The 25,738-nt window shown below is 25.5% G+C and overlaps 1 protein-coding gene across 5 annotated transcripts; it reads left to right on the top strand.

The window, feature by feature from the left end:
• Positions 1-1,713: 1,713 nt before the first annotated feature.
• LOC135929689 (hydroxysteroid dehydrogenase-like protein 2) lies at positions 1,714-24,209 on the top strand. 5 transcript variants are annotated; one of them, XM_065466386.1, is made up of 12 exons: positions 3,503-3,582; positions 3,630-4,051; positions 4,103-4,276; positions 4,331-4,534; positions 4,602-4,716; positions 4,768-4,874; positions 9,635-9,736; positions 10,680-10,883; positions 15,667-15,725; positions 20,714-20,862; positions 20,907-21,042; positions 23,424-24,208. In XM_065466386.1, the coding sequence occupies exons 4-9, from the start codon at positions 4,444-4,446 to the stop codon at positions 15,711-15,713; spliced, it is 666 nt and encodes a 221-aa protein (XP_065322458.1). In that variant the 5' UTR covers positions 3,503-3,582; positions 3,630-4,051; positions 4,103-4,276; positions 4,331-4,443; the 3' UTR covers positions 15,714-15,725; positions 20,714-20,862; positions 20,907-21,042; positions 23,424-24,208. The 5 variants fall into 5 exon arrangements, with proteins under 5 accessions (XP_065322457.1, XP_065322458.1, XP_065322461.1 ...); XM_065466387.1 differs by having other exon boundaries at positions 3,574-3,618; positions 4,005-4,051; XM_065466389.1 differs by having other exon boundaries at positions 3,522-4,051; positions 4,436-4,534.
• Positions 24,210-25,738: the final 1,529 nt, after the last annotated feature.

Raw genomic sequence — 25,738 nt, 5'->3', positions numbered from 1 at the left:
TTCATTCATTTGGTTTTCTTTCTTATCTTTATATTTTGGAAATCATTATTTATTTTGATATGCCAACTTTATTATTTTTGCAAATTATATAATTTGATATTCGATTCCTTTTACATATTAATATCAATCATTATTATATTAATATGAATCATTATTATATTAATATTATAATGTTTATGTTAATTTGAGAGTGTAATTTAGATTTTGTATAAATATCGATAATTTAAATTTCTCAACATTCATCAATTATCATTGTTAAATCATTATTCTATTTTATAAAGTGGCAATAAAATATATTTATTTATCATTGTCTCACATTTGGTATTATCATTTAACAGTGATGAAGCGTCAAGTTTAATATTAGGAAGGCAATCAAAATTTTTTTTATTTAGTCAAACCATAAAAAATTAAAATGTATAAATAAGTAGAATTCGTCTTTGTTTTTGAGTTAAATGATCCATCAAATACTAAATTATAAAAGTTATTGCTAGATTTTAAATTTTTTAGTAAGTTTTTTTTCAATTGAAATCAAAAATAAAATTTTTTACATTAAACTTATAATTTATTCATTAAAATTTAGGGGAATATCTATAAAATTATTTTATAAAATTCTAAATAAATTATTTTGTGCATCAATAGTATGGTTAATTAATGGGGGTCATGGCTAAGCAAGTGTTTATAAATTTCTTTGCATGATAAAAATATCCTTCAAAATGAACTGATATCTATAGATATAAATGGAAAAGAATAATATATATATCTTTATTTAATTTTAAGCTTCTGGAATATTTACTAAACCAACTTTCACCAATACCTTTTAATATTATATATTTATTTATTATATTATTCTTAATATTTTTATAATTATATTTATTTAAATTTTATGCTCATACATATGAGATAAAATTTGCACTTAAATATTTTTATTTTTTAGATAAAAAATCGTTAAATAAAAATATATCAAAATGTATCTTAAAAAGTATCTATACACAGATACAGATACCTATGAAATAGTATATAGATATAGATACTTTTTACACAACTCTGATAATCTTAATAAATTTTCAATAATATAATTACAATTATTAAACATTGATATTGCTTTTAAAAAAGAAAAAAAAAATTTATTTAAAAAAAGTAAGGAAAAAATATAATATAAAAGATTTTTTTCCAAGTAATAAATAAAATATTGTTTTATTTAATTTATTGATAATTATATGTCGAAATAATTATTTTTACATATAGAAACGAAATATTCTAATAAATATAAGTAAAAATAAGAGTAAAATTCCAAAAAAATATATTTATATAAAATATTGAATGATAAAATAAAATTATAAAATTGAGTTACTCTGTTGTAAATTATATTTCTTACCTTTAAAAATTAGAATGATCAAGAAAATGAGAAAAATAATAAAAACGAGAGTTTAAAATAATAAGAATATGACAAATCCTCAGACAAAACTTAAAGTTCAAAATTGGAACAATTAAGGTAGGTCATTTTTTTTAAAGAAAATATCAAGCTATGAATGCTTAATTATTTAAATTATACATTCCACCCTTTGAGAATGCGTAGCAAAGTTTTATTGATAACCCTTAGGTACATTTTCCTTAAAGAATCTATATCTAATTTTATTTATATAGGTTGCCTACATCTGATTATTTTATTCTGTAACATATAATTTATTGTTGCAATCGTTGATGCTAATTAATGCGAAAAGTGTTTTTATTTGCATCTATCTTAAAATCATATGGTTTTGACTGCAATTGTTACTGGGGCAAATAAGGGAATTGGTAAAGCGATATGTATTAAATTAGCCAAAAATGGTTATAATATATCGGTGATTGGTAGAACAATTGATAGAAAACAAAACAATGATAACTCTATATATGCTATAAGTGAAACAAGTGAGTTTAAAACCTTTTTATTTATTAAAATTTGGAAATATTCGATTTTAAAAACTTTTAATCTATAAATTTTCTAAATTAGCCACTTTTTAAGATCCTTATTTACTTGAATAATATAATATACACTAAGAAATGTCTTTATTTATTTCATTTTGATTTAATTCTGAAATAGTCTTTACACCCATTCTAATTTTTAGACTTAAAATATTTACATACCTTATCCTTTATAACATTCAGAATCTCTCAATTTTATCCCTTGAGAGGAATTTTAAATTTAAAAACTCTAATTTATCTAGAAATGTATTCCAGCATATGTAAAATACCTATATCCTATAAATTTCTCACAATTTTAGCCATATATTGCTGTTTAAAAAAAAGAAATTATATGTTAAAATTCATACAAATTGAGAATAGTTCAAAATTTAAAATTTATGGTATGGGTGCTCTATACTCATTTCCAAACAAATGAGAATTTTCAAATTAAAAATTGTCCTTTATGATTTAAAATTATGATATTCTGAAATTCATTTGACTTCATATGACATATATGTTATTTTTAATAGTACATGTATTTTTAATTCCTTTTTAAATAACAAATAAATTATTGTTATTTTATATTAAAAGCTTATAAATATATTATTTATATATTAGCTTACTTAAAAACTTTATTATTGATATTTAAAATGTTTTATTTTAGATATAAGGTAGTTTATAAATATAATGATGACATAAATAACAGGCCCAATTCTACTTCACCCATTGGGGGGGGGGCAGATAAAAATTTTGGAGGGACAGTTTTAAAAAAATGAATATTTAAGTTATTTGAACACAAAATTGAAATATACAATTTTATTTGAAAAATACCACAAAAAAAATATACAAAGATCAAATATGTTTATAGAATTAGGAAGGTAAGAATTGACTTTGGATGATTTTAATATTATATAATAATATTGATATAGTTTAATTGTGCTTGTACAATATGTTAGGGATTTTATTATAAAATAATGTTGATATTGTTTAATGTGCTTGTACAATATGTTAGGTATTCAATTAAATATATGTAATTTAAAATATTTATTACTTATTATAATTGGTATTATGTCAATGTTTGAGCCTAGTGAAAACAACAGAAATAAACCATTAACAATATAATTTTGGTTGAGATATATTTTTAAATACCTTGAAAACATTTCTAAAATTAATAGTTTTGGTTATGGTTTTTCCATGTCTTAATAAAACCTTCTTATATTACAATTGAATGTTTACCTGATTTAATAATTCTCTTTAATGGTGAAAAAATTGACTCACAACTTGATATGGATGATCTAAACTGATACAGAATATGTGAAAAACATTTGGAAATGCATATTTATATGGGTATAGAAATTTGACAAAATCTCATATAACACAATCTTTATCATTTTCTAAACTTTTAACAAATAATTTTCATTTACTAACCACTCTTCAGTAATATTGGTTGCCAATAAAGGTTTTAATTTTTTATGTCTAGAAAATTAAAATGGCTATCTTAATTTAAATTTTATTTAAATTTGCTAATTTATATACAAAAAAAAATCGAAAAATCTTATAGCCTTATGATCCTCTTCTTCTATGGATTCTGCAATTATAATGTTTCTCAAAGCGCCTGTATACAAGAACTTAATCCAGTTGGTAAACCCCGTTTTGGTATAGATTTAATTCACCATTGTAAGTTATAGATCTTGGAATGCAAAGAACTGCATCAGCTTCAGATAATTATTCAACTTATACTTTTTATAAAACTTTAAAGAAAATCTTCCATTATTAGTAATATAGTCATTTTGAGTGATTTTGGTAATGTTGTCAACAAGCCCTATTTGGATCGATTTAATTAGCAGTTGTAGCTAGTATTTCCAATACTCCTCTTTATTAATAGGGTGAAAATATTGTATATCACTAATGAGGTCTTTATTTTTAAGAAATCTCTCATTAAAACTTGAATATTTGGTCAATTATAAACCAAATTCCTTCATTTCTATAAATATCCATTAAATTATTAGGTCTTTCATCTATCTCTACATCTACATTTATTATAATATATATTCTTTTCATAGGACTAATTATATGACATGTAATTCTCATACCATGACAATATTTTCAGGTAAAATTTGCGTTTAATTTTAATACCATATCTTTTTCTTTTATTTCATAGTCAATCTGGAATCAACCATCTTCCAATAATAAAAATATCAATATTAATTGGCTCAATTAAAAAAATTTTAAAAATAGATGTTTTAAAGATTTAAATTTTAATAAATTATCAATAAATTATTGAGTCTCAGAAGTAGTTTTAGCTTCAAATGATTCTGTCTAGGATATATATATAGTAAGACACATATTGTAATGCTAACATATTTTTCTTCATATATCTATGTGGCAGATTTTTCCAGAGTATTACAGAAATCATATCAGATAAATTAATGATATATCGATAACAAATTATTATAATAATTTAATACATGTCTAAATTATATTTGTCATAAAGTTGAAAAAATGGGTTGTCAAAGCATTGCTTGCCATACAGACGTGACTAAATTAGATCAGATGGAACTAGCTGTTGAAAAAACCTTGAAAAAATTTGGAAGTAAGTTTTTAAACAATTTTTTCATATTTAATTCTGCAATATATTTTAATGTTAAATTTTTAAAAAGCTATTGATGTATTGATCAATAATGCCGGTTTTATAAAGTTTCAAAAAGCTATTGATTTCTCCATCGATGATTTAAACAAAATGCACAGCATAAACACTAGGGCAGTTGCTATTATGTACAGACATTTTTCAAAATTATATACTATAAACAATTATTCGTTTTAAAGGAGTAAATTTTGCATACCATATCTTAGAAAGAGTGAAAATGGAGGTCATATCGTTAATATTAGTCCACCTATAAATTTGGACCCTTCCAATTTTCCTAATAAAATAGGTTATTTGTTTATTGAAATATAAATACTTTATATCATATATTTTTTATTGTAAATATTAGCCATTTACCTTTTAGATTATATCCGGAGTTTGGAACTGGAACCCTTGGTACCAGGACAAATTTAGGAACCAGAAACTATAACCCTCTTTTAAACCGGAATTCGAATCTATTTTAAATTTACGGGAACGTGTTTCGATTTGATGAATTTCACTATAAATCAACAAGAGTAACACGATTTTAGGCCTGACCCTTTCAATTTTTAAAATAACTTTTAGAAAAGTCTAAAATTTGCATTCAAATATAATCAGGGACGATGATATGAAAGCTCAAAGTACAATATCATATTTTTGAATTTTAAAATGCAGATACATCTGAAAATTTTTGAGTTTGATACGTTCAAATATATTTTAGTAACTTAATAATAACCCTTTATCTTATAAAAATTTAATTCATGAAAAAAATATTAAGGACAAATACCAAAAACCGGAAATGAGTATAAAATATAATGAAATCGGTACTTTTTTTCCTTTTGTTTTTTTTATATATGTCGATCTAAGATACAGGTACGTATATATAAAAAGTTAAGATGGAGATTCTCCAAGTTTTAAAGTTATGAACATTTAAACAGACAGAAATGGTCCAATTTCACTATCTAGAGCATTTTTCCAAATTTTAAATTAAAAAATTCAAAGCCCTCAAATTTGGCATGATTTTTTATCACGCTGCTTTGAAAGATAATTATTAAATTTAACTTATTTTCATCATAAAATGAAAAATTATAATGATAAATAATAATTGTTAAATTTTATAGATATACAAAATATATAATTAATTGATAAATTATAATTGTTCCATTTTAACAATTATAGTAATTATTTTTTTATGATTAAGATACCTATCTGTAAAGATATTTTTATACACTAATCGTTCTACCAGGGGCTTGACAGCAGAGTGTCTTTAAATTCCTCGATTTTTAAGAACGAACTTAAGATTTTAGCCAAAATATATTATGCGAGCCTGGAGATTCTACTCATAAATGGCAGAAAGGTTTGGACTATTATCGAAATCTCGAGGCTTACTAAATATTTTTGCTAAAATCTTAATGATAAGACGTTTAACAACAGTAGTGTTATATTTTATGAATAAACTTATTTTACTGAAATCCATACACTAATTTTTTAAAAAATTACAAAATTTGATGAGTATCAAAATTTTTATCTTCTAAGGGGTGCAAAAAAAATCTGATATTAAATTATTTGATTATTTTTCACAGGTTAACTGTTCATAATCAATTGGAAACCTTAATAGACTATTTAAAATTTACCATGTTATCGTTATCTGCGTAAAATAAAATTTTGCATGATTTATTTTTGTAAAGAAATAAACTCCGACATAATGTTTAATGAATTTAGTTCAAATATTATTATTTTAATAAAAACGTAAAATAAATTTATATCAAAATATATCTAAAAATAGCTGCCGATATATTTAAAATAGTATCTATAATATACGGATACCACATTTATATATCTGGATAATTTAACAACTTAAAATTAATTTTTAAATATATTCCCCTTCTCTTATCTATTATAATATCATACATTGAATTTAAATTTTCAGCCATTTTATATTGATTTTCGGATTTTAACTTTCGGTATTTTCCCTTAATTTTTTTCGTCAATTAAATTTTTATATAATATTAAAGAGCTATATTTAAAAATTTAATAGATTTTTCACTTTGAGCGCTCATATCTCGGCCTCTGGATTAAATTTTTCCTTAATTATGGTAGGTACTATTAGAGGTTCATCTAAGTGGGCGGGTTATAAAAATTTAAAAAACGGGCAGGCTGGCAGGTTAAATTAATTTTTAACTATGGGTGGTAAAGAAATTTTATTGTTCTTATGAACTTTTTAGGATATTAAAAATTAAAATTTCCTTTTATAATATAAAACTCATTTCTTAAAATAAATAAACTTTTTGGATATTGAAAATTAAAATTCCCTTTTTGAGCATAATGAATATTTCTGTATTGTATTATTTTATTTTAGTAATGATTGTTTATCTTTATATTTGTCCTTTTCATTTTTATTTCCTTATATAATATAAAATTTTTATTTTTTATAACATAATTTTTAACAAAAAAATATTTTTTAATTAAATTTTTAATCTTTAAATTATATTATGAATAAAGTATATATCTAAAGTAGTGTTGTAACGGCTCATTTTGAGCCGATTTTTTAAAATGCTAACTCAATATTTTAGCCAGAGAAATATTACCTTAGCCTGGATACTTCGATAATATATGTCTAGACCTTTGTTCCTTCTATGAGCAAAATCTTCAGGCTTGCTTAATATCTTTCTGGATGAAATATTAAGTTAGCCGTTTTTAAAAATCAGCTAAAAACGAGCCGTTTAACATCACTAATCTAAAGAATAAAATATATTTTACAAGTTAAAAGAAAATGATTCAGATAATAAAAAACTCAAATCTTCATTGTGGAAACAATTTAAAATCATTTTCGATGAAAATGACAAAAAGCTAGATTGGATTCGCTGTAATGATTGCGAATCCACCTATAAATATAATACAAAAGTGGCGCATCCTTCATTCTCCGGCATCAATATTCATAAACAAATTATAAAGATTTGATAGGATAATAAAAAAAAGTAACCGGATATTTCAAAAAAGACAATTCTCAATTAAACAAAACGATAAAATCGGGTCTAATTGCCAATTTTGTAGAATATTGTGCTAGAGATATTAGGTATTTTAATTTATTAAATTATTCTTTAATTTTAGGCCATTTTAAGCCATTCAAGGACCTGGATTTGTAAATCTTTTACAAAGATTTATTGATTTAAGGGCCACACATGGAAAATTGGATGTCGAAAAAATTATTTCATACAACAGTTAGTAGTAGGCACTTTGCCAAAGTTATTGAGGATCTTTAAGAAATATTATTTCCCTAAAATTAGAGAAATGATAAAAAAAATTTCATTTGCTCATGTGTGCTACTGATATATGATGTCATGATTTTACTAAAACCGATTACATATCTAATCCATTTTATACAAAATTAGAAGAAAAGGATCTTTTTATTTCACAGTTTCAAAAGGAAAAAAAACGGGAGAGATAATTAAATAATTATTAAAAAAAATTTAGAACCTTTCCTCGAAAATATTTTTCCGAGCTCATCTTTGTAACGAACCAAGGAGTTGATATTAAAAATTATCTGAAAGGAAGGTTTAAAAACACTGATAGATTATTTGGAGTCATATAAAGATGCAACTACTGCTCTTGAGGGCGACTACAGACCTACACAACAGAACGTTCTTATATGGTATTAAAATTAATATTTTGGGATTTATGCACATTTTTTCTTTATTTATAAAATTGAAAAATTTGAAATCCATAATCTCCAGAAAAATTTTAACATTTTTAATACCAAGCTTCCAATAACTGAGGATGTTGTCGTAGGAAGAAATTATTAAAGTAAAAAAACATCGAAAACATGTTGGATTTGATATGTAGAAGAATATAATATCGACATGGATGAAAATTTGATTTTACCTATTTTATTCGCTTAGCTACTTATTAAATGCAATGTTTGAAATAAATAGCATCCGCGTCAAATTTAAACCACAACAAATTTGAGGATGAGATTGTTACAGAGGAGAGCACCGTACTTAATGACATAACAAAATATTTAAATCTTAAAGTAACCAGTTTGATATGTATAATTTAGCAAAATTTTAAGCTGCTTATTATAATTAATTTAAATTTTGTATTACTTTTTTAAATTTATTATTATTGGTTTCACTTTTATTTAAAGATCTCATTTGAGGAAGAGGATATACTTCAAAAGGATATCCTACTTTGTTGGAAATGACAAGAAAAAGATTTGCCTTAGCTATCAAGATTAGCAAGAAAAATATGGCAATTTCAACTTTTGCTTCTTCTGAACGAGGATTTAGCATTGGAAGGTTTTTGGAACAAAGAAGAACGTGTTTGAATCCTTAAAATGTCGATTCATTATTATTTTTGCACTATAATTAAATAATATCAATTTTATATATATTTTTTTTTCATAAATATTTTATTTGATCAAATAAATTATCCATATAATAAATAGAATATTTCTTTTTATGCTTAATATAGTAATTTCCTAAATTATAGAAATTTTTTGTAGAGGTGTAATGCTGAAACTGAATTATTTTTTTTATTAAATGTCTAAAAAAATTGTAAGAATGTCCATAATTAAATTTTAATGGCTGGCTTGGGTTAAAAAATTTTTATAAATGGGGAGGGGTGGGGTATAAAAATTTAGACTAATAGGCGGGCGGATGGCTATTTTTTTTGAAAACTTTGACGGGCGGGTTAAATTTTTTTAAAACATTGTGAACAAGCTTATGGGCTAAAAACCCACCCAATGCAGACCTCTGGACTATTATTACACAAATTTTTTAAAAACATCAGAGGTGGTTAGGCCTAATCTAAACTCTTGTTGATCTATCGTGGAATTTTTTATATAGTATATTGAAATGTTGTCTGATTCAATTTGAAGGGTTTATTTTATTGTTTACCAGAACTTGGAACCGCGTCAAATCGAAGAACCAGAAAACGAACCCACTTTTTTTTAAATGTTCAGAACCGGAACTAGAACTTTTTTAGTCAGGGTTTTAACCTTGATTATATTTAAAACAAAAAATATATTTTATGAGATTCAAATGAAAATAATATCAAAAAACATTTATTTAGCATATACTACCACTAAATATATGACATCGATGTTGGTACTAGGTTTATCCGAAGAATTGCGAAAATACAACATATCCGTTAATGCTTTGTGGCCAAAATATGGTACGGTAACAATAAATAAATCCGATACATATCTTTTCAAACGATTTCCACTCATCATTTTATACTAGAGACCTGTATTGAACCCATTTTTTCAAGTTTGGCTCAAATTTTGCCCAGCTACAACTTTTATTTTTAGAAATTCTGATTCAAAAATAAAGAATTTATAAAAAAAATTATTGGTTTCCGGGAAATTATAAGCGCTCGATTAAAATATAAATTATATAAAAAAGACGCTATAAAAGCATAACTTGATTTTTTTGCCTAAGTCCGATTAAAGGTCCAGACGGGTTTTTATCACTTCCAATCTACGGGCGGGTTGATAAATTTTAAACATTAGGCTGGTGAGTAGGCAGATTATAAAGTATTTTTATGACAAGCATTTAGGTCCGTTGTATTAATATATGACTGACTTAAACTAAAGAATAACTTGAATTTAGTCATTGAACTCTTTTAATGCTTATGGGATTGACAAATATTTCTTTAAAAAAATGACTATCCTTGAAGCTTTTAAAAATGTCTGAGATTATTAAAAATGGAATTAATTTTTTAGTCGAAATATCAAAAACGACATATATATGCCTTCGAAGTTCAAAGTAATTTTATAGCGGTGTTCCTTTTTAATAATAAACCCACCTTGCCAAAGTAAATTATTGCCCGAGCCAAATCCGGAAATGAAAATTTAAAAATCAAAATCCGGCATACCCGATTCTTCCGAAAAGAATGTTGGTCCAGATTCAATTGAATTCGGTCGAGTTGGACAGGTAGTATATGCATATACTTAATTTATAATCTTTCTAAGAGAGTTATTTTTTATGGCAAACAATTTTTGTCTCTCATAAATTTAATTTCCTATTGAATTTTTGGCCCTAGCTTATCCTATATTATAAATTTTTTTACAGTTAAATATCATCTAAAATCAAAAAATAAAACACTCACTATAAAGCCATTTTCACTGAATCAATGTTGCAAATAGCAGGCCTCAAAAGTAAATTATTATGTCGAAAACCTGAAATTATGGCTGATGCTTGTTATTCCATAATATCACACAAGACCGATCCCTTGTTTACCGGAAATTTTTGCGTAGATGAAGACATACTACGTACATTTAAAGGCCTGACTACCTTCGACGAATATGCCTATGATAAAAGTAATTTTACTATAAAAAAAATTGTTATTGTTATTTTGGAAAAATTAATTTTATAAAGTTTTAAAACATTTTTTTAATGACTTAAAAGAGAAGTTATACTATTTATGAACAGATTATTTAAAAAATTAACACAGTTCAAAATATCTTATTTTTTTAACCATGTACACCTGCAACAAATTTCTAGGAGAGGACCATTAATATTTTAATTGATGAGGTTTTAAAAAAAATCACAAATAATAAAACATTACTGCTATTTTCAATCTCATCCGAGATAATCTGTTTAATTTTGTCGGGCTGTAATATAATAATGAAAATCCTTGTTTCGAACGATAAGACTTAAGATGGATCTTTTATTATATTTCACTTTTAGTGAATATCGATTATTCGGCATATTTTGCTCCTTTAATACTAGGTCCGAAATTTTTTAATGCTGTTTCTATTTTGTTTTTTTGGGGAGGGGGGGGGGATTGAGTTTCTAGAAATACCTTCAGAAGATTTGAATTTTCAAATAGTTTGTGAATATTCATTTTGTTTTTGGTCATTCTTTGAATTTTTAATTTTATTATCAAGTAGATTAATTAATGAGATTTAAAAAAAAATAATTTTCAGGGTAAAGGAAGATAATTCCATGTTACCTGTATATATATATCGTAGTGTATGCTGAAATTTAATGTAATCCAGGATTGCTGTAGTATTTAATAGAATTCCATTTAACACTGGTGTTTATAATGGAATCTTAATGAAATAAAATATATTTTTTAAATGATACTCCATTTCATACTAGCAAATCATGATCAGAGCTGTTAAAAAATTCTTTTTAAATGGATCTAGATACAGATACATCGTTTAAAATAGACCTAGATACAGATACATCGTTTAAAATAGACCTAGATACATATCCTACTCATTGTTTGGTAATGTATCAAGATACAATTATTTTTTTTATTAATGTACCTATATACAGATACAAATTCTATTATACTTATGTATGGTGTACATAATGTTTAATTTAGGATTCTATTGTAAAATATTCAAATTTGGAAGTGAGATAAAAAATTTATTGATCTGATATCACATTTATATACAAATATTATAATAAAAAGAATTATTTTAAGGACATTTTTAGCCATACTCTTTCTACAAGGGCATTTGACGGTAGAGTGTGTTAATTTTTTATATCATGCTAATCTCAAAAAGTTGGCGGGCTCGGCTTTGGGCCATATCAACCACAATTTTCTTAATCAAAATGTCCTTGCGGATAAAGTAAAATTATGAATTGAATTAAACATTTTTTGTTCATGATGATTAGTTTCAACTAGGGGTGTACCGATACCACTTTTTGGAGGGCGATCCGATCCGATATTCCTGATATTAAATCGATATCGGCCGATTACCGATCCGATATCATATCTAATTTTGTATTTTGTAAAGATACCAATGGTTTTAATTTTTAATATACTTTTTATTAGTATAACATCTATAATTTAACTATACCATAACATATGTCATTAAAATATATTATAATGATCAATTATAGTTTATATTCAATTCAATTAAAAGTATATAAAATATTTTTATTGATAAATCACTTATTTATATAATAAGTAATAACATTAATCTATTTACATAATAAGTAATAAACAAATATATTTAAAATTAATATATCGAAGATTTCTTTTTAGAAATACCAAAATTTCCAATTTATCAGAGGTCAGTCTGCGGCTATGGGGACTGTCAATTTCACTAAAAACAGATTCTGAAGAGATTATCGCACACTTTTATAAACAGAATGCGCAAAAAACAATATGGCAGAATGTTTATTAATTAATTATTATTTAATATTAAAAAATTAAACACAAAAATGAATTTCGATTTTATTTATAAAAATAAATGGGTTTTAGATATTAACTTTTTTTAAAAATTTTATAATATTTTATATGTGTTAAACCTTATTTTTTATAGGATCGGAAAATTTTATAATATTTGCCGATAACCGATATTTTAAAATGGGTGAAATATCGGCCCGATCCGATAAAGATATCGGTACATCCCTAGTATCAACATATAGAGCTGGACCAAAATCTGCACATGCTCTTAGGATATATATCAAAAATTTATCTAATGATTCAGTGATGTATAAAATAGATTGCCTTTTGTTCTCATAAAAAAAATCTATGACAGATTTTCCAACATTTTAAATTTATAGGATCATCTTATGTTTTTCAAACACCTTTGCCATTTAGGTCCATTTAAATTCCAACACATGTGGGGATCCAGAAAAAAGATTCACTGAGACACCTTTTGTTTTGCCTCGGAATTCACAGTATTGCAGCCAACTTCAAGCATTAATTTAATCTAGATATTTAAATTTGTAATACCTAAATAATAAAACTATCCAGGTTTCTCGGCAAATTTACTCTAGCTCTGAACTACCTGGAAAATAAATCCCTCGATTTGCGCCTCACACAAAGCATAAATAAGACCAAAATTATGTTTTTTAAAGGGAAAACCCTCAACTTTCGCGTTATAAAATAGTGCTTAAGTAAATATTAAAACCTATTAAGTTCTCCTCTAGGCAACAAAATCCCGTCAGAATAATCCCTAAATCGTGTTTTAAAAAAATTTTCTTCAACATGGAAACTAGAAAGAATTTTATCCATAATTTCAGTTCACAACACTATAAAAATTTGGTAAAATTTGACATCATATTTAATTTATTTAGTTCTCAAATTTTATTTATAGCTAGTCAGTTAAAAGAAAGGACTGAATATAGTGAACGCACAAAAAAAAGTAAAGATCCCTATAATTACTATAATTAGCGAAACACACTGCCGGCCAGTCGGTCAATATCTATAAACAGATACGAATAAAATATACAGATACTTTTTATAATTTAGGTAAGATTTGATTAAAGATAAATATTAAGAAATGATGGGTAATTTAGTAGACGAAATTTTAACTTTTAAAATTAAAATTTTTTTTAAAAAATATATTTTTGGAAAAAATGATTTATTATTTAAAATAAAATTCCTTAATTCACCAGTGTAAAATGATTTTCCATTATAATCTAGTGCAATCTGGAATTACACTAATTTAATAAACTACGACATATCTGTCAGTGTTGTTAAAGTAGCGCGCTATATATCTATTTATAAATTTTATCAAAACTTGCTAAATTTTTATTTCAATCCTTTCACATGACCAATTTTGAGAGAAATTAGTTCAATAGATAAAAAATCAAAGGGTGGTGGTCTGGCCAGCTAGCAATAATAGCTATTTATGCCACTTATCCCTAATTTTTATTTTAACTCTTATCATTTTGGACTGACCCTAGTCAGATCAGAAACACCACCTACTATGAATATCTGGATGCATTTTAATATACTTAATTATCATTTTTTTAAATATAAATCCAATTGACCATTTGATAATAAATATTTTAAATATGCTGAAAATATTGGATGAGTCAAATAGTGATGAAAAGATTTTGTACTAGAAAGGATCTTCTATTTGATAAATGGTTAAGTAAGGGGCGTTTCCAAAATTTTAATATTATGTACTAAATAAATATTAAATATATTTTATCTACGATTTTTTAGGATATGGTTTCAAATGTGTTGAATGTGAAAGGAATATTTGTAATTAGTTAATAGATATATACTTTTTAAAAGTTTGAGTTAAAAATATGAATTTTTTATTAAATAATATTTTAAAAAATAGAAAGCTACTTTTTGAAAATAGTAGCTATTCTCACGCTACTTTTTGAAAATAGTAGCTATTCTCACGCTACTTTTTGAAAATAGTAGCTATTCTCACGCTACTTTTTTCAGTAGCTTTACGGTAGCGCTCTACTTTTGAAGTAACACTTAACAACACTATACACCCCCCCCTCCCCCATAAATATATGTACAGATATCAGTTACTTTTAAAAGTACTTCGCCATCGCTACAGCTATTTTACAAAAAAATTAGCATGCTGTGCTACTCTTTAAAAAAAGTAGAGAAAGCTACTTTTTACGATTTAGAGTATTTTTTAAAATATTTTTAACGTATCTATTTCCACAAATAAAAATATAGGTATAAAAATATAAAATTTAAATATATATAATTGTTTTTTTAATGCATTTAATAATAATATATCTATAGTGACCTCCCTAAATCTAGAGATACGATCAGGAAGTATAAGTTTTGACCAAATAATCCTTCACCATTAGCACTTTAGGGCATAGCAGTATTAAATTTGACATACTTTTTATATAAGATAAATCATCAAAAATATTTGAGTATTTAAATTATGTACTTCAAAAAAAGTAGGAGGCTAAACAGCGCTTTAATAACACTGGGGGTTATTGCTTCCGCTGCTAGAAAGATCTTTTCCCTCAAAATAGAATAATTTGTAAGATAAAGCAATAACGAATAATTTTTTAATAAAATTAAATAAGACTCATCCTGAGTCTTATAAATTATACAATCAAAGTCAAATACTTGCGCCGTTGTTATATGACCAAATTATTACGCGTAAAAATACTATAATAAAGATTAATATTATATACAACAAAATAAAGAAAAATAACACCAATTATAACAGGGGTAATCCTCTATTCCCCCCCCCCTTTCGGACTTCCATGAAGCTTACAATTATATTTAAAAAATGTACATTGGGATAAAGATTCTAAGTATATTATATATATTCTTTATAAAACCATGATTTATGAAATATATCATAAAATTATTTCATTTTTATCAAAAAGAACTTATCTTGATTTTTTTTATTTGCTTAATAGATAATTCTTCAAATGGAAAATTGATCAAAGTACCATACAATCAATGATTTTACCTAACAGTTTATTTGCTTTATTGCTACCATATCACTTTCGCTAAATTACTATCACACCATTTGTATTTAAATTTTGCTCAAGTTTATATGTTTATTAAAATTCAAACATAAATAAATCCTCAGTTTATTTCATATTTAAATAAAATAGTCTTAATTAGTTTAAAAAAATATATGCCATCCGGTAATTTAGTTAATGGCCTTTTATTATCTTGTTCGTAATTTTAAATAACGGTTTTTAATAGTTTTACTCTCATTTCTACGAGTTCGTTACACCTGAATAATCGTGGGTCTTTTTTATATACCGATTGTTTAAGTTTACAAAAGAAATAGAAATTGTTTGAGGAAAATTGCGATCCATTCTCCATTAATATTGATCTGGGATTTCATACCTTGCAGATAAACGTTCTAATTTTTATAAGAGTTTATATGGTTATCTCTTTTAATAGGTCTTTCAATCCATTTACATTACACATCTATTCCCACACGCCAATAAAGGTAGTCGGTTGGGCCTGAAAAATCGAAATTTATTTGCAACGCATGTGGCGGAGTGTTTTAGAGTAGTTGTTACATGTAAAATCGACAGCGTTTTATGGATATTCCAAATCAAATATAATTTTATATAGTTATTAAATATATTGTGAGGAATAGTGCAATTAATTTTTTTAAACTATTAGTTCCGGAGTATATAGAGGACATCTCCAAAACACATCACCCTGTTTATATCATGAAATATTCCGTGGTCCTCTAAACGAGATCGCAAAGGCATTTTCTATCTTAAAAGCTTCCCAAACAATAGGCCTTTCGCTCATACTAGCTGAAAACTGAAGTCTGTCACACTTATATTTTATCCAATTCAGTCATAATGTATATATAACCGAACTCTCATCTCTAACCGTCGGTACCTCAATTAGCGGTCTGGATTCTATCAATAAATATTTAATCTTCTTTTTAAAAACATCTCCATCCTCATTACCTCCTTTTTCAATTTCTTGACTCTTTAAGATCATTTGAAATTTCCATCTAGGTTAAAAATAATTCCTAATCCTTTCTATTCACGGATTTATCGCCCCCCTCCGTCACTCAACCGGACCTCATATTTGCCACCCTTTTCGCTGACCACTTGTTAGATGAAGCCCAAACCATATAAGGAAATTTAGTTGTCCCAAACCGAACGGCGTATAAAGGCTTTGTCGTATACCTAAAATCGAGTCTTCATGGCGGCAATCTCACATATCATTTATCCTAAGGATCGGTTCAAATTTTTGAAAGCAATATCCTTTAAAAATTTGAATCTGCTCCTCACAGCAGACGAGTTAAAATTTGCTATTTGATTACTGCTTAATTGCGAAATTGTTTTTTCTTACCACTGTTAAACACTGTATAAAGCAATCTTTACTGCTAGGATTACATACCAAATAAAATTATCTATTTTACCTGACTTAATCGTCGGGCGTTTCTTCTAGACTCGGACCAACCGACATCTCTAGAACCGTCGGGAAATATCCAAACACCTTCAATGATCAAAAATGCCCAACCGAAACAAAGTTGATGTATCATATAATCTTAGAAAATCATCTTACACATTCATACCCATCATCAAAAATGCCCAACCCAAACAAAATTTATGTATCATATAATCTTAGAAAATCATCTTACACATTCATACCCATCGCTTCCTCTACTCTAAGTTGCAAAACTCAATTTGATAAATTAGGTTGACGGATCCACGAAAGGACATTCCAAGGAATCCAATTTTTTTACTGCAAAGGCTTTCTACCAATTATTCCTCTAAACTACGTTCGCTTTATCTCTTACAGTGAATCTCTCATTCTTTCTCCAACATTTCTTCCTCTCCCTATCAGCAAAAATTTGTATTTTTGGCGAAAATGTCATTTGTCAATTATCTGCATGACACCCATTTTTCTTTTTCTTTATTTATTGCATCGCGGTTTAACAAAATTTTGGAATTCAGTTATTTTTAAAAAATAAACCCATCTCGTTAGGAAAACCCCATATTTATTTGAAGGCTTAGGCGAAATTATTTTTCTAGATTTTATGAACAATATCAAGAAATATTTGAATATTTCGTCCTAAGATTCAAGAATCTTTGCCAGTTATGGACTATTAACGAATTTGAATATTACTAAAATTTACTTTTTCGATTAAGTAATAATTTGAAATTATTCGTTAAACTTTTTATTATTGTATTCAAATCGAATAGTTATTCATGATTAAAATATTTTTTAATTTTGTTTATATAAGTAAATTTATATTCCTATAAAAATCGTTTATTTATTTAAACCAAAATAGTGATAAGGTAGATTTTTTATTTTAATCTATATAACTAATTTAATTTTATATTTGCCAAATTACAACTGCTTGCAAGTTCAAAAATGTATAGCTGATAATAAAATGTTGCATATCTTTTCATACTGAATTTTATTATAAGCATGTCTGGTTACTGCTCTTGAAATTATATATAATAGGCGTTAGCAAAAAGAAACCAAAATTACATTATGGAAATAAATATCAAAATGTCATTTTTTACAAGGTCAGGCAAATCTTTTATTTGTTAAAATATGATTTATTTTTTCAAATATGTCGATATAAATTCGAAACAGCTAGCACGATTAATTTTATTAGGTTTCAAGAAATAGTCTTGAAATTTTATCTGTAAACAATAAAATATATAATTTATTCATATTTAAAAAAAGATTAGGCTTTTTATTTGCAAATTTTTTGTTTACTTTTCAATAAATGAGTTTACGATGCGATTTTTTACTAAAAAAACGATAAACTATTTTGCCTTTACCAATTACAATATGTAATTGGCTTTTACACGACGGTCTGAGACGTTTGGACGGCCCCTTAAAAAGACGATTTACCTTAACTTATTTCAGAGACCTGCAGAGGTTCCATTTGCAGGGCCCGGCCCGGATTTTTTTTCAAAAATTTTTTGCGGCCTGGCCCGGCCCGGATTTTTTTTCAAAAATTTTTTGCGGCCTGGCCCGGCCCGGATTTTTTAAAAAAAATGGAATTAAAAATTATATTCGACCTGGTATATACAAAAAATTCATCTATTCCGTATTTTATCATATTTTTCGGCGAGTATTATCAATAATACACAAGCATATTAGCTAATGTTCGAAGCCTCGAAATTTCGATACTATATGTCTAGACTGTGTTAGCCTTTTTTAAAAATCGGCTCAAAACGAGCCGTTTAACACTATATTTTTTATATTCTAAACAGATATTTATTATATTAAAAATTGATACTATAAAAAATTTGTGTAAATAATATAACATATATTATTTAATAATGTATTTATTACCTATTATCCTTTGCGTATTTATTCCATGGCAGGAAAACTATAATTATATTATGTAATAGATACGATGAGTGCTAGCTACTGTTAACTTTCACCTAACATTATATTAATCATAACTATATAATCATTATAACTATATCTAATTGACGAATATAATAATTCATGTATAAAAATTTTACGGCCCGGCCCGGGTATTTTTAAAAAAAAGTTTTCAGGCCCGGCCCGGGTATTTTAAAAAAAACGGGCTGGGCCTGCAGGTTTCTGGCTTATTTACATAGTGAGAATTAAAAGCATAATTTTATTAAATTTTAATCATAAATAGTGCACATTATAAAAATGAATATAATCAAAGACTAAAATATTGCGATTTTATTTATACTCCTCCCCTTTTTATTTGCAAAACGGTATTATGTCGGTAAAATCTACTGATCAGGCAATATCATTTTACATTGAAATTAAAGAGAGATTAGCATATCGGTATTGTGAAATACAGCCTCGTAGATAAGTTTTAATTAATTTGAGCTTTGAGAAGCTGCATTCTGCGGATGCCACGGTAATTATGATTAAGATAATCTTTAATACAATTGATATATTTGGGAATGTCTTATTTAACCAATTGGTGTTAATATATAAAACCAGATGGCAAGAGTTACCAAAAATGGAAATTATTATTTTGGCCAATGAAATATCTCTGTATTGCATTTAGGATCAAAGGTCTGAAACTTGCATTTTATATAATATACATCAAATTAAACCCTTAATAGTCGATTCTAAATCTTAATTAAAAAAACAACTTGATCAAGTTTTAAAATGATTAAAAGTTTACCCCAATTAAAGATATATGTATTAAACTAAGACTATAGAGCAAACTTTTTTATTTTATAATAGATTAATCAGAATATCTAAAAAGTGACTCATAGCTATTACAGCTACTACCAAAATAGGCAGTTAATAGAAATCGGTTTAAAAAAATAAATTATTAATCTTTACTTACCAATTATCTACAGTTTCTTCGCAAGATTATTTATAAATACAAAAAAAAGAAAATTTCAATAAAAAATAAATGAAGTTTTTTTACTAAAAATTGAATTAAATATTTTGTTATAATACATATGGCTAGAAATGCCAAAACCTTTCCCAAAATTCATACTTGGATTTTTTACAAAAAAAGAAAAATGTCTTAAAATATTCCTTTGTTTTCAAGAGACATAAAATAATTGAGCAAAATTATAAAATTTAGTGGCCCCTAAAATTGTCTATTCCTGAAACCCACGCCCCCTCTCCTTTTGCACGTGGTAGGTTTTTAATGAAAGGCATCTTTTATCTTGATACTGAGTACTGACAACCCAAAAAAATAACTTCACTTTTACCACCCTAAAAATAGAAATTTTTTGCTGCTACAAGTGTTTTTTTGAACATATATATCCGATTAATTATCACATATATGGGCTAGGGTTATGTGTTATTTTAAATGAGTAATTATCATGTCATACCTAAAAAAAAATTCTCAATAGTGCTATTTACTAACCGAGGTAATGTAGAGTATACGAGCCAATATATTTTCTATCCAATTTGTTTTACACAAATGTTTGAACTTTTATATAATGCCACAGTCGAAGATTATCTATGTTTATTCATTACTTTACTCATTATTCTATTATTAAGGTTTGCATGGAAATCTACTTTTGTAGCTGTTAGAATTCCTCAATCCTATGTGCCTCACGAGATTAGTGGAGAAATCCCTTCAACTTCTTCACTAAACAGTGAAAATATATATGAATATTCATGCCACAATAAAAATGATTACTACATAAGTAAAATATTAATGAGCTTATTTAACTTACTTTTTCTTTTTTAGCTCAGAATAATAAAGATACAAATATCAATAGGAAGGATATACCAAAATATTCAATACCGCTGTTTTTAAAATTCTATGATGATTCTTCTGAAAAAGTGTATGTTGATTCAGATGAAACAGTATCTCATTTTCAAAAGTATATTTTATAAATATAACAAATATACTAGTTTAATTAAAATTATATATCTTAATGATTACAACTTTTAAATTAAATTAGATATTTTGAATCTTTTAGAGGTTTCAAGTTGAATTACCAATAATTTTTTAAATTGATATCAAGTCATTGGCATATTTAAGATTATATCAATCAGGCATTTAAACTCCTGCCCCTTTCCGGCAGTATTATTTTAAAATTTATAAATGAATCCGAACTATAGATCTGTAATAACCTAATCGTTAAAATTTTTTTACAAATTTTCCAGCCATTATGTTTTTATATTCTATATCTAATTTTTATATACAGGGAGGCAAATTTTAAATATAAAAGAAATACAAAATAAAAATGCATTTAAATATAAATAGCAGTTATTAAAAGATGTTTTTTAAATAAATTTAAATACAGATACATAGTCTATAATGGATCTATACACTGTTAGATTTGTAAAAAAAAATATCTGTATAAAGATACATTTTTTAATTATTATATACAAGATTTGCCTTTTTCAATCAGAAACTCATATTATTAAAATGTTGTTTTTATATTTTGTTCTCATTTATTTTGAACTTCATATCAAAAATAATGTCAATATCCCTATTCTTATTGTTCTTTCTAGCAAATTCTCATTAAATTGTTTTTAAAAATTCTAAATAAAATTATTTTCTTTAAATAATTTTGTGTGGCATTGTTGCATAAAAGTATATTATAAAATAATCTTAAAAAATTAATTTATAGCAAATTTATATTTATATTGTTTTAATAATTAATGGGTGTCATGGCTAAACAAGGATTTATATATTTCTTTGCATGAGATAAATATCTTCCACAATCTTGAACTAATATCTAGCTTTAAGGGGGAAATAAATATTGCAATAATTTCATCAAAATGTTAAATTATTATTGTCTGCCTTTATAGTTAGTTTCCCTTTTTCATAATTCATTTTAATAAAATTAAAGCCCTCTTTTGGGGATATATTTATTAAATTTTAAAATTGAAAAATAAAATTTGAGTTGTAATAATCTAGTAAATATATTTTTCCCTATTAATATTAAATAAAAATAGATTTATATAAAATATTTAATCTATATTTTTTTAAAAAATTGTGTAAAATATCAAAAAAAATGTTTCTGAAAAAATTGTCTTAGATAATTCTAAATTTTAATTAGATTTACATATAACATTGTTTTGTTTAATATTATATTAAATTAAACTATAACTAAAGAATTAATATAAAATATATATTCTTATAAAAATAAAATATATATATTTAGAGATCAAATCCTAATTAATAATCAAAAATTGAGTAAACCATAAATAATGAAAAAAATTCAGCCATATCAAATAAATGAAAACAAGCCAAAATTAACTTTGGTGGAAAATCAAATTTTGCAGGTATCAGCAAAGATAAATTAGATTCATAGATTATTAAATATGTAATAAATTAAAATCATCCATTTTCAACTGCAATCCTTAAAGAATATTAAATTTAAAAGTATCTAAATTAATTTGTCAGATAATAAGAGAAAAATTGTTAGAGCCCAATTTTGATTGCACAACAGCTGACTGCCAGACTGCATTTTAAAATTTTTATATCCTAATTTTTTATATTAAATAAATGATTCGTTATATAAATGTTGTATTAAGTAACTTATAATTTAACTAGTTACTTTCGAAATTTAATTGTAACTAGATAATTTTTACGTATGTATTTAGTAACACCAGTTATGTTTCAAAAGTAATTTTTAACAACAAAAATTTCGAATATATTTTCCTTATTCGATTACAATTTTCAAATTGAATAATTTTGTTATTCCTATTCGTAAAATACGAATCAGATTAATAAAATTGAATAATGAATTATTCGTTTTAGGTATACCCTACCCTTCCCTAAAAATGAGTTCAATATGTCATTATTAACCCTATATGGCCTAATGTTAAAATTATAATTAACATACCTAAAACGTAAATTTGTTGATAAAATATTTTAAACTATATTTCTAAGTGGATATTATAAAAAAAAAACTATTTTAGATTATAAAATGTATACTTCAAAGTATGATGAAAAAGACTAGCTAATAGTATCTCGAAATAAAATTCCCTGATAATTTTTAAAATAATTATCAAAGATAACCCTCCCTTCTCATCAGAAAAAAATGATGTCACCTAAACATATGCTTATGCTAGATACCAACCAAACTGTCTATAAATAAGAATCATTAACTTTATGCTTCATATTTCTTTTTATGATAGAATAATAATTTGATAACTTTATTAACCATCATTCCATGCATTTAAAATATACGAATACATACTTATTTCATTTACCTAAACTTACAATAATATTTTATATACCAAATAGCCATTATTTCTCGCATCAACTTAATCAATGTTATACCGTAAAACTCATTTTCCATGGCCAAATCTTGAACCCCTCTATTCGTTTTGCTGAAATTAATAAACTCGATTCCGAATCCGTTCTTCAGTGCCATTTGTTGCCAAAAGAAGCAAGTAACGATCTATTATCTAACGAAGAAATATCGGACATAGAAAATGGAGCGGATGAAACCGTCAAGGATATCGTGTTGCCTTATTTATCATCTCAAAAATCATCATTTTTCCATGGCTACCATCACCCAATATTTTCTTCCTTGGCGCAAAGACACAAGAATCTTGTAGCCCTTATTTACGATACGGGCAAGAAAAATGTTTGGTTTATAATAGTTCTGTGGGTGCTCATTTTGGCCTGGTTCCTTAACTTTCTCTACCTTAGATACGTTAGTTCTATTTTTACCCTTTCACTTGTTTCGGTCACAGTTATAACCCTGTTTTTACTTATCATAACGGTTTTGGAACCTTCGACTTGAAAAAACAAAAGGCATTATACGTATTACATAAATTAAATATAAATATTTTACTTAAAGGCTCAATTATTACCATAAAATAATACATTAATCTTTGTCACTAGGTTATTATTATTATTCGACATTTATTAAATAGTTTTTTAATAATTTAATATTATAAAAAATTTGTCGTCCTAGAAATCTTCCATAATATATTAATAATATTACTAAATTAATTTATTTTTAATATATAAATATATAGTACATTAATAATTTGATTATTTTCACGGATATTCATCAATTATATAATTATATCGATAATAAAATAGCATAACATAGTCTTATACAAAATGTTTTCTATCTTTTATAATTTTGTCATTTAAAATAAGAATAAGGAATGAAAGGTATGTATTTATAATTTTTTAATATTTTGGTGCTTCTCTTTACGTAAAAATAAGTCTATCCTACGACTCCCTGTATAAATGCCACAAATTGCCCACCTGCATTATGCTACATTTAAAACGGTAGGTGAGACTATGGAGCATTCGAGCCCTAAAAAACAAGCATCAATAAAATTAATACCTGATGAATTGGTTGTTTAAACATATTTTTTGTTCAAATAAAGAATAATTTTATGTAAAATAGGGTTTAATCTTTTATATAAGAAAGATTGGATAATTAAAGCCTTTATTATTTTTAATTTTTGAAAATTGCAGCATTTAAAAGTTACTTCTGAGCGTATAGACCACATATTATAAAATTTATGTGATCCGATATTAAAAAAAATTATAGCCGCATATTTAGTTATAGATATTTTGTTAAAAAAATTAACCATTGAGTACTTAACAAAACCCTAAGACTCGCAAAAACCTAAGCTAATAAGATCCCCAGTCTCCCCTACACAAAAATCTAGGATCATAGCAAAATCGCTAAAAAATATATAATGTATTATTTTAGGATAGAAACATTTTTGATTTTTCAGACTCAGATTAAGTAGATGAGGTTTAAAAAATTTTTTAACTAAATTACTTTGAATATTTAAAATATACTATTAAAAGTGCATCTGTCTAATTCCTTTTGTTGCCATCTTTAGAGATTTCAAAATTTTTACCATCGGTTTCATTTCATTTATAAAAATTTTCATCTTAATTAGCTAAATATTGACAAAGGTGGGAAACATACCTTTACAGCAGTGGTTTAAGATTTATCTTAAAAAAATTATAACTAAAAAAAAATTAGTCTGATCTTTGCTATAAGAGGAATTGTCATTACATCAAGTTGGAGTATAATTTAAAGGGATAAAGCACTAATGCAAGCGACATTCAATTTTCATATGAAAAATAACTTGTGATTGATGTTTTCAATTTTAAAAAAAAAGAATTTTAATTTAAATACAATATTTTGTCTTAAATTTTAAATAAATTAAACCTGGACTAAAAAAAATGCTGAATATCTTTAAAAAATAATTCTCTCGTCAAGGCCTCTCAATGAGTAATTTAAGAGCACTGAAATTCAATTTTTTGGCTTGAGTTCAGTCCTATTAGTTTTTAAGCCCGAGCTGAATTTATTTAGGCTGGAGCCTGGCCCAGCTTAAAATCTTAATTTAAAAAAACGAAAACTCATTTTCGGCCACAAAATGAAATATAAATACTGTTAATATCCATTTTAATTTAATCCTGCTTCCACAATTGAAAATTTCGATAAAAAAGTCCTTTATTTATAAATTATAATAATCAAGATTTAACTTTATTATAAGACCATAAATAATTTTTACCTAAAAAATGATTAGAACCTCATTGTTGATACAGAATTCTAAATCTTTATAATACATATT

Source organism: Gordionus sp. m RMFG-2023, chromosome 5 (genome assembly GCF_954871325.1).
Source record: "Gordionus sp. m RMFG-2023 chromosome 5, tfGorSpeb1-WG-v2, whole genome shotgun sequence".
Lineage (NCBI taxonomy): Eukaryota > Metazoa > Nematomorpha > Gordioida > Chordodea > Parachordodidae > Gordionus > Gordionus sp. m RMFG-2023.
Note: the sequence above shows the minus strand (reverse complement) of the source record. Positions and strands in the feature narration are given on the sequence as shown.